The sequence below is a fragment of the Montipora capricornis genome, chromosome 10 (genome assembly GCF_036669925.1).
Source record: "Montipora capricornis isolate CH-2021 chromosome 10, ASM3666992v2, whole genome shotgun sequence".
NCBI classification, from domain to species: domain Eukaryota; kingdom Metazoa; phylum Cnidaria; class Anthozoa; order Scleractinia; family Acroporidae; genus Montipora; species Montipora capricornis.
The window spans coordinates 43,421,264-43,432,374 of NC_090892.1; the positions used below are offsets into that span (position 1 = coordinate 43,421,264).

Below are 11,111 nucleotides of genomic sequence, written 5' to 3' on the forward strand. Positions count from 1 at the left end.
TACATGTATATTTAGCACCAAGTAAAACAACCGAAGAAAAGTGTTAATTTTCCTTACTTCAGATAGCAATCAGAACATGATCCTATGGGAGAAGTAGTTATCTTTGAAGAGCAAGCCTAAGGGTGATTTTACTGGTCAAGAATAACACAAAGTAGACCACTTTGTTAAAAAGCCCCACTCGCTTTGCTGGGGTTGGGAGGAATTATGTAAAATACACACAAGGTGAAAAATGAAATCGTAATGTTTGTTTGTTGAGACGAGTGTCTTCATCTCTTTTGTTGTAAAGGGTAATCCCTGCAGCTAGATTGGCATTTGCTTATTTCTTTTTTGTTCTTTTTGATCAACTTCAAGTTGTTCTATTCGCTTTTTTCACCAATTCCATAACACAGTTTATTTTATTTTTTTTTTTTTTTGGGGGGGGGGAGGGGGTGGGCTATTGGCATTAAGTGTAAATGTTGTCGGTCACATCCGTTTTCAGGTTTTATCCGTTTTTAGCTAGGTTAAATTGGTGATCCTCATTTTACCTATAGGTTGAATATGAAAGCAGCTATCAATCCTCCAAAAAGGACTGAAAACACCTCCACCTTCCCTCAAGCACTGTCTTACCAAATTATCTCAACACATCATCATGCAGTTATCAACATTACAACCTAGTAATAGATCAAAGAACTGTACTGTGCACTCACCAGTACTCGAACTCGGATCCTCCAGATCTGTGGTCCTGCATCTTCACCAATACACCACAACGACAAACATGCTTAACCCATCACAGTTATTCTCATTATTTACTTTTGTGTAATAAGTCAATTGAAATTCATGTATCATAACCAAAACTAATCCTAACCTGACCCTAATTTTCTCCAGGCTTAATTTAGACCCAAAAAATGTTTCTTCAATTCATCTGAGTGCGTATTCAGAACCAAGGTAAAATGAGGATCATCAGTTTAACCTGGGTAAAAACGGATTCAACCTGAAAACGGATTTTACCGGCAACATAAACACTTAATTTTCCAATATAAATTATATATTTGTTTGGTCAAAGTGAAACTGTGACAGAGCTGTTTACCATTTCAAATCCGAGATAAAAAAGTATTACTACATGTAGCATACATTGAACAAAACTCAATGTCATCTCTGTCAATGTTAGCAGCATATTTCTATCAGTACAACAGTACTTACCTTAATTAAACTCCTTCTTGCTAATGTTGTAGGAGGCAGCTGGAAAACCCTGGACATTATGAGGATTTAGAGAATTATTATCACTGCTACAAGAATTGTGTTCTCAGAAATAATTACATCCCTTCTCCAACCTATGAGAAGGCACCAGGGCTAGAGGAGGTGCCAGTGTTAAAGGTACATGTATTGTATTTTCATTTGGGAGGGCTTTCTGTGTATGAACAGGGCAGCCATTTTGGATTCTATTGTTCTGAGGGACAAAGGGATGCATGTTAAATTGGATTTTGGTTTCAAATTTTGTCAAACCAGAGTATATTAATTCCGGTCTCTTTGTCTCAGATTAATAATGATTATAATGTGAAACAAAGAATGCACAAAGCAAACTTTCTTTACCCAGTTGATGAGTAAAATCGTCTTATATAAAGCTGAGCCTTTATATAGAGAATTGTAATGAGGAGTGTTTTATCAGGTTTAAAGCTCATGCATTTGACATTTTATCAGTGTCTTGATAGGGTGCTTGGGTCATACTAAATTATTATTAATGTGTTTTTGAAGCATTGTGTTCTTACCAGTGGATGTTATTATGACTTACAGATCACCCATCCAGCTGGGTGCTTCCCACAATTTGTCAAGTTCTTTGGTGAACATATATTTGTTCTATGGAAATTTGTGCTTCTACAAAAGAGAATTCTTTTCTTTTCCCCTCCACCAGTAGGAGTGGCTTGTTACAGAGGTAGGTGTGTTATTATAACATATGTTTTATAAAGTGGCTGAGAGCAGACGTATTTCACCTTAATTTGAAATACCTACATGTGAAACTTGTAGTTACTGTGGTAACCAAAAAAAACTAGTAAAGCTGATATTTTCCCCTAACAGCTTGTGAAATTATGTACATAATAATTTTGAAATATCACTACAGCTCATGCTATTACCTATACTAACAGCAAAATAATAAATTCAAATGAAAATAGTAAGCATTCTCTTTTTTCAGTATACTGTGCTTGTTTACTTGCAAGCCATGGAATTCCATTTGGTTTTGAAACTGGCAGCAATCCTTTGTTTTTTACCAATGTTTGTGACTTGAGTGCTCTGAAGGATGAACACAAGTATGTTGCATGTAAGTTAACATTGTGGTTGAATTCTACAGACCAATAATTCTTGCAACCTTAAGTATCCCATCAGTGTTATATTGTATTCATTATAAGAAAGTCTTGTTTATAAATTCCTTCTTCTTAAAGGGCCACCGACAACCACAAGTCTTTGCGGGCGTGCAAATTATCGGTGCCATTTTCTGTAATACAGAAACTAGTATTTCTTGAAAAGTCAAATTCCATCGCCTCACATCATCGTGTTTTGGATGCCCAGTAGCTTCAAACTTTGTTAATATTTTCCTTAATGTTTAAATATTGTATTTTTGGCGTTATTTGGGTGTTGTGTTCGTGTTAAAAGCGAAATGAAAACTGTGAAGAAAGGTCGTCCGTCGAGGAAGGAAAAGCGCCATGTTATTTGGCTCACTACTTCAACCTTAAGATTATGGAACGAAAGGAGGAAGGCGTTTGGATTAAAAAACAAATCGAACAGCGATTTCACAGAAGTTCTTCTTCACGGGATGTTTCTGAAGCGAACCGCCCGATTCGATTGCCCGGATAATAACAACAACAAAGGCACGCAAAGAACACTGGTTGTTGGTGGCCCTTTAAAGTCAGCTTGCATCAATATGAAACTTGAATAGCAGTGAAGTCACTTCAGCCTCAAGACACCACCTCCAGGGGGGAAGGAAATCACCTATGAAAATGACGGCAGTGCTACTGTAGGCCAGGGGTAAAAAATTGTGGTTTGGTTCAACTTAAGGAGTTGAAACCTGAAAGTCCCATTGAAGCTACGTTAATTTTTCAGGTGTCTATAAGAGCCAATTGCTTAAATTGTCCAGATAAATGTGAGGACACTTCACTTTTTCGTCTGTAACTCGCACTTCAAATACATACATTTGTTCCAAGTTAGTAAAACTTAATTCCTGACGTGTATGCAGTAAATTATCAAAAAATTATGGTCGAAGTTACTTAACTATTTATCTTGTATGTTAAGGTACTACAGAAAAGATATTTGAAAACAAACTGGAAGTGTATGACGTTTATGTGGATAACCAAAACATCAAATGCAAGCCTCACTTGAGATGGATAGCTCATTTTAATAATGCTGACAGGGATCGGCTAGATGAACTTGAAACCTTTAGGTAAGATACACATACCCTTGAAAATTGCTTCTCTTATAGCTTCTTATTACTATGAAAAGAGTGTGGGTTTGTGGTCAGTGGGTACTGAGGATTTCTGATCTGGTAGTGGGTTGTGTAATTCTCTATCTGTAGCAAACTGTTCCCTGCTTGGATAATAAAATGTGCTATTCCTGCTTCGATAATAAATTGTGCTACAGATTTTGTCTTTAGTTAACCAAATCTGAGCTGTGTCAAGTAATGAACTTTATTTAAGTGTCAACAGTGTTAAGTTCTGTGGCACCAATTGGGTACTTGGTTTTTAGGAGAGGGGAAAACCGGTGTGACAGTCGATTTGGACCCCCGCGGATTTGGACCCCCGGTCCAGGGGCCCGTTTCTGGTTAGTCTACAGGCCATTTTCGGGTGTCAGAAGTCCCTTTGTATTTCAAGAACGGAGAGGATTTAAGTCGTCTAACTTCACAGACGTGTTTCTTTTAGTTAGCTTGAAAACATGTTAAAAGATCAGCTTTCCAAAGCAAGCGGTTGGCAATTTAGGGCCCGAAAACTTTTCGGGACTTTCGAGAAACGGGCCCCAGATCCGCTAGCGGATATGGACCCCCTTTCGTGGATTTAGAATTCCCCCCCTCCCCCCCCCCTGAAAATAAGCGTTTTCTGATTATGATGATAAAATTCCTCTGCAAATTGTTTTTAGTTGTAAAGAACTTTTATGGAAACTCAAGTCTGTTTCTCCTTATTGAAAATTAATACAAGAATTTATGACTGGAAAAGTTTGGTCATAAAAAAAGAGAAAATTTTTCTGAAGCACTGTAGTCAAGTAAACTTCTAACAATGCGTTTTCCAACCAAGTGGTGTTACTTCAAAAAGTGGCACCTCCTTTGTGAAAGTGCCGCCCATTCAAACTATCCAATGGAAGGAAAAGGACTATGAAAGAAATAACGCTTTACGAAAGGCCACAGCACGTGCTTTAAACAACTTTAACTGAAGCTTAAGTCTGACTTTGCTTTTTCTCCTTATTAAAAAATTAACTCCACAATTCAGTGAGTTCCTAGTGCGTGATTTAAGCCTTCCTGTCAGAAAGCATCTACTTTACGAAATGCCACCGCGAATGCTTTACACAACCTTTACTGAAAAATTAACTGATGTAGGCTTTTTCTCAAAGATTTATGCTTTATTGTATCGGTCAGTTTTCCTATTCCAAAATCCAGTTCTACCTCGATGAACAGTTCAGTAAGCTGTAATGAGGGGGTCCAACTTTTTCAACCCCCCTCGCTCCTGTTAACCCTTACTTCCGGTACACTGATCAAGCTCCATGCACCCATTTCCGGTTCCGGTCGCGATCGGACCCAATCCGCCTTCGAGTGAAGACAACCCGACTCAGGTCGAGTGTATTGGACATGTATGAAGCGTTCAACTCTCTGGTAAGACCCCATGTAGAAAATGGGTCCGCTGCTTGGAATCCTTTTCAAAAACAACTCGTAAAATCATTGAAGGCTGTCCAACGTTGCGCTGTAAGATTTGTCTGCTCCGATTATTCACAGTCTTCCAGTGTAACTTCTGTGCAGCATTCGCTTGGCTGGGACACTCTCGAAGTCCGTCTGTATGTAAGTGCCGCTTTCATGATGTATAAAGCCGTGCACCATCAGACTCCCTTAACATTTCCAGCATCCGTCACCTTAGCTCATAGAAGCAATCGCTCTAACCAGCCTCATAAGTTCAGACATACCTTTGCACGCACTAATGCATATACGTTCTCTTTTTTCCCTGTTGTCACCCCCCTCTGGAATGGTCTTTCAATGGCTGCTGTTAATTCTGAGTCTGTTACTGCCTTCCTGGCGAATGCTTTGCCAACCATAAGACAATATTGCAACGCAATGTAAATATTTATATGTTGTAGATAATTTAGTTAATTAATTAATTTATTTATTTTTGCCCCTTTTTCTATTTCGTCGCTGACTGTCTTAGTATCCTGTATAGTGAGTCTCACGACTTCTACTATTATTAAATATGTACATGTCGGAAAGAAAAATAATAAACCTTGACTTGTCCCTGTTATGGGTGCACTTAATCCAGGATCACTGTTAACCTTATCGAGACAATCCCATGCTCCACGACGGGAGGGGGGAGAAGTAATCAAAGAACCCCCACACCTGGATTAAGTAAAGTGGCTTGTGTTGGAGTGGGAGTATTGATGTTGTCAGTTCATTTTGCTGCGTCGACGTTTCCCTCGGTTCTCGTGTCGTTTCCCTTTTATCTCCGGATAATAAAAACCCACTTAAAGAAACGTACATGTAACTTCATCATTAACAGTCTGTGATGGTAACGAATCCGATCCCACGAACGCGTCGGCATGAATGCGTCGGTCAACACGTCGGCCGCAAGTCAAGTTACCCGGTTACGGGAAGTAGCCCAATTGTCGGCGGACGTGTTGACAATTGTTTTCGCTCCTAAGGCCTACAATGCGTCGGTTTTGTGTCGATGAAATTTCGACTTTGCAATTCCTTCTAAACTTATCCTTTTTTAACCTTATGCTTAAAACTCATGTACAAGGGTTTTTTCTAATTTTGAAGGAAACAGCAGCTGTACGTGGGAGGGGATGTAACTGATGATGAAAAGATGTATACAACGTAAGTAAGACGTTTAGTCGTGCCACTCTGGCCAGACTTCCATCGATGATACCATTTTCATTTGGGAACACTTAAATATTTGCCACATGAGAAACTGAGATTTTTAAATCTCAGTTTCTCATGTAGCCTCAAATGCATGGCTACTTGGTAACGAATTGGTAGGAAAAGTTATTCCATCGACTACTTCTTGGGCAAGGATTTAGAGTCGTGGGTTGTGAAAGATTCCTTATAAGGGTGTTAAAGATATCCCATTTTAGAGAAAATTCGGTTGTTCAAGAGGTGGATAACGCTACCCTCTGTGTAAATCAATATATCCGGCAGATATTACATTGCCGGACTTTGCGTAACGCAAGCCACAAGGAGGAGATGAGCTTCATGATTTGTTCTGTAGCATCCTAAATTCGGGAAAGTGAAAAGGATCGAGTAAAAAACAACTGGAAGAGTATGGTTGCTAGAGAATGATGAAGACGATGAAGACGATGAAGTGATACAGTTTAAGCGGGAATGCGAAGAAACCCCAATGACTTTTTTGGTATAGAGCGCCACCCACAATTTCAATTTGGTTCAATTTTTGTTTCATTTGTTTGTTTTTTTTTCATTTTCGTTTATTCCCGCGCCTCAAACAATTCAGTAACGGGGGCCTGCAAATAACAGATATTCGTGATCTGTTTATTCATGCAAGGGTGCTACAATCACTCCGCATGCAGGAAATGATGGCCGCCATGCAATTTCTTGAAGTAAAAGAAAGTTCCAAATTGCTCTGATGGTAACCTGACACTCAACCTGATCAATGAATGTTGTGAAATCACCTTCTCGTAGACTGCGTCTTAGGGATTGTTTGATTTAAACCTGGAAATACAAATTGAGAGCTGAGTGTGCAATACGAATGAAAAAAACCTTGTTTTCTCTTATTTTACTTCACAGATTCTTTGTCAACTTAAACAACACAGTTTTTCAAACGCTCTTTGAGGTAGCTTCCACGGAAGACAGAACTTTAACACCGGAACATATCCGAAGTATAGGACTTGACCCGAAGGCTGATCTACACTTTTTGTCTGACTTGGTGGATCTTTATGGAATTAACGTTCTTATCCCAGAACCGAAATGTTGTCCCTTTTATTCGTAAACATAAAAGTAACATCAGGTTACAGATTCTCCGGAAAAGTACCATGAGAATTTCATTAAGAACAGTAAGAAGAATATTGCGTCGGAAATGTAAAGATTCAGTCTGGCGTGCGATTGAGGAAGCCATTTGTAAAGCCAGTCTTGGTGAAGTAATTGCTATGAAGCGGATATACGGATGTAATTAATCGCTATCACAAGGCACTGGCTTCAGAATTGAGGCTGAAATGATGCAAAAAAAGTTCAAGACACAAAGTCCAAATGAATCAAAATCCAAAGTGATTTCAACGCTTAGTTACAGCGGTTATCAGTCACACGCCATTTTTCCGTATTTCGAAAGTAAAAGTTAGGTGGACGTCAATCAAATGTTTCCATGACGAATAGACCGATTCGGCTCACTCAATGTTGTACCCAATCTCTCGGGCTTAAGGTTCTTTGTCTTTTTCATGATCATTTGCATGATAATGTTGCATTCACGTTTACATGTAAAGTTTTTTGAAATTCTTGGAACAAAACGTTTTATTCCCAAAGGATTTGAATCGCTTACAACATCGAGTTAGCCGAATCGGTCTATTCAACTGTTGCCAAGAGAACACGACTGTTGTCGTGGAAACTTTTGATTGACGTCCACCTAAATTTAGGGCGCGTTCGATTGACCCTATTCCGGAATAAGAATATGTGGAGTGATGATTAAAATGGTATGCTTGGCGCGTTTCGAAGCAGCAAGGATAGTAAAAATATGTTTAAAATAGCATTTTAGCAGGTGGAGGATTTTTAACTAAGGATTTTTAACTTGGATTCCATGTATTCCTATTCCGGAATACGGTCAATCGAACTCACCCTTAGTTTCGAAATATGAAAAAAATTTCGTTGACGGACGCGTGTGACTGATAACCGCTGTAATGGGAGAAGGGAAAGGGGGTACGTGAGTGCTTGAAACGCGAGAGTTTGGAAAATAATATCAATATATAATATTACTGAGAATAAATTGATCACCTTAAGGCAAAAAAATCTGACGTTTCGAGCGACTTGGTGCATTAAGGGTGCAAGATATGTTAGCTTACGTGAGACCAAGATATAGTTTTCTTTTTAACTGAGTGGTTCGAAGAAAATCCGTCTCTTGTATCAATCACCAAACTGATCGAAAGAAAAAAGACGAGGACATAGTGAACTCTTTTCAGCAGTGAGAGCTGCATTTTAAAATCACAATATTCCAGCAAAACTGCAGTAATATAAGGAATAGTATTTACATGTTTGGAGCAAATTCGTCTCATTACGGAATTTTAGAAGTGTACAGAAAAATCGACTATCCAGTTATAAATCAGGGCCCGGTTGTTAGAAAGCCGATTAACTTAATCCAGGATTAGCGAAGCTTTTTGTCTTATGTTTTCAACTTTTTGGTGAAAGTTTCTTTCGCTTATTTTTGTTTTTCAAGATTGACTTATTCTAATGTAATGTTTGGCCGAATATCAGCGTTGAACAGCATTTGGGAGCACCGAAATAAACTCCTTAGTTAATTTTTAATCTGGGATTAGCGTTAATCGGCTTTTGAACAACCGGGCCCAGGAGAACGGCTTTATGTTTCATCGTTTTTTTACGATGGACATTCTGTTTGGGACAATATGAAAACGAGTCAATTATGGGAAACGACAAATGCCATTTATTGACTTCGTAAATTGTTGTCAGAAATAAAACAGTTTTATATGGGAATAGAACTTGGTCTCTTTCTTTCGTAGATATTCCCAATCAAGTGGATGCAGCGTTGGGTGTGGTACTCGTGTCTAGACTCCAGTAGCTTCGATGCCGATCTGTTTCGGCGACGAAAATGGAATATTTCTGTGTGTTTAAAATCATCATAGGCAGGAATGTTGTTCTAATTAAGTAGCTTTGCTTTGCAGAGGACGGCAAAGAAACTTCAGCCGTTATGCCAATCTCGCTATGATAGGAAATGAAGAAACGACGACAAACGTCACCTCTTATATCAAATAACTTCGCGATTTTTTTCATCTTGTTCATGTTATACAATATGGGCGACCTATTCCGTTGCTTTAACAATTATTCGCCGAAGACGAAGTGATTATCGGTGAATATTCACCTCGACTTCGTCTCGGTGAATATTCACCGATAATCACTGAGCCTGAGGCGAATAATTGCTTTAGTATGAATACACAGGTGATTATTTCAAAAAAGAGAAAAAAACAAACATTTCAACGCGAAATCATCTTCATTTACAGCGGCAAAACGACTACTGGCAGCCATTTTGTCCGTCGAGGTGATTATCGGCTGATAATCCGAGATAGCGAGCCAATGAGAGCGCGCAATTTTGTATAATCCCCTGTGTGTTTATGCTAAAGAATAGTAGGAACAATTTTGAAGCAACTATAGATCATAAACAATTCACTCTTTATGCTCTCGTCAAAAGCTCAAAATTGGTCATTCGCCGTTTTTGTTTATTTAAAGGAGAGAGCGAAGCGTAAGAAGAAAGAGAGCCTTTCTTGCAAATGCTGTTCCTTGCCTCCATACTGCGCGCGCGAATGTGCTACAATCCCTGTAACGTCAGACATGCAGCTCGCGCATTGAACAAAAAAAGTGAGATTAAATATTGTTTAAGAGAGGGAAGCGATGATTTTACAAGGTTTGTACAACTTACTCTACCAAACACCTGTTTACCCCGATCTGTTAAATCAATTTTACTTCAATTCGTTTTTTCGAGGTAAATGAACAATTTAATGTGGAACAGTTGTAATTAATTCGCATTTTTTAAACAGCATTGTATTTTTCATGTAGTTTAGATCAAACCGACCTAGTTTACATGCAAGCAATCTTTCTATAAGTAAGTTTGCTACTTTGCAGTTTGTAGTTTTCCTTTGCAATCTTCTTGGGCAACACGATGTAAATGGACTAATTTAAAAAGTTTCCTCGCTTAGAAGGTTTTATCTTGTTGAAAAACGAATGTATAGCACCCAAATCGGCTCACAATGTTTAGCGTCTCTAACGGTGAAGGTTAGAAAAAACTTTTTTTCAGGAACAGTTCAATGAGATCTCGTTAACGAAACAAGTGACAGAGTCAGTGGACCTTATCGTAACTCCAATATGTAAGTTAAATGGTAGTCTGCTTTACGTTAATTCCCTTGAGTTTTTCACATGTTACCGATGCTAGAACCAAAGGCTGGTCATTGGCTCTTGAAGGGACAAATTGGTTTTTTGGCCTTTCTTTATAAATATTCTCTGGAGACCATTTGTTTGATGGTGTGGCTTAATTTTTTGCATGCATTCGTATTGACTGAAGGTTGAAAAGAGCAAGTAGTAATCCCTTGACGGCCCGTGATGTCTTCAGTTTTTGTGCTAATGACGTCAACTTAATCTTTTGGATATACACAAAGGACGAAAACAATAAACGAGAATAAAAGGAATTCAAAGGCTGAGTTTAAGTGATGGAATCAAGGAGTAGTTAGCATAAGAAACTTCAAGGGTTCCAAAGTTTCCTTACGAGACTCGGCTTTTCAGCTGGTCATAACCACAAAAAAAAAAAAGAAAACACCAGAAATCGTCGTTATAGCAACTTAACGACTTCAGAAAATTCTTCCAAAAACGTGCAGGTGAGACCATAAACTATTTATAAACGCTTCGACTACTGAACAGCCGTGTTCTTTAATTTAATCTTCGATTGTATTTTCGTTTCTTAGATTATATTGAGACGGTTGATAGGGACAATGGCGGAGTCTTGAAGGCTCCTCAAAGGAAGAACGGACAACCAAGAAATGGTGGTCTTACACAAGTCTGGAAAGGTGAAAGAACGTCAGATAGTCGATAATAATGGTGGTCATTCCTCATTCACTGATTCTTGGTCTGGCTATTCTCGGCGGATTCGTCGTAAGTTGTTGCACAGCTCGAGTGTGTGACGCGGATCGAACCACAAATGGATGCAGTACGCCGATGGGAATGAATGCCCCTTTTA

At 38.7% G+C, this 11,111-nt stretch overlaps 1 protein-coding gene across 1 annotated transcript in view; it reads left to right on the forward strand.

Annotated features, from left to right (window-relative positions):
- The window catches only part of LOC138019335 (DENN domain-containing protein 11-like), a 15,213-nt gene extending 6,353 nt beyond the window's left edge, over window positions 1-8,860 (forward strand). Inside the window, exons 4-9 of the mRNA XM_068866087.1 lie at window positions 1,212-1,353; window positions 1,771-1,909; window positions 2,168-2,293; window positions 3,262-3,409; window positions 5,975-6,031; window positions 6,956-8,860. Coding sequence (XP_068722188.1) covers window positions 1,212-1,353; window positions 1,771-1,909; window positions 2,168-2,293; window positions 3,262-3,409; window positions 5,975-6,031; window positions 6,956-7,157 — 814 coding nt within the window. The 3' untranslated portion in view covers window positions 7,158-8,860. The remainder of the gene's footprint in view (window positions 1-1,211; window positions 1,354-1,770; window positions 1,910-2,167; window positions 2,294-3,261; window positions 3,410-5,974; window positions 6,032-6,955) is intronic.
- Window positions 8,861-11,111: the final 2,251 nt, after the last annotated feature.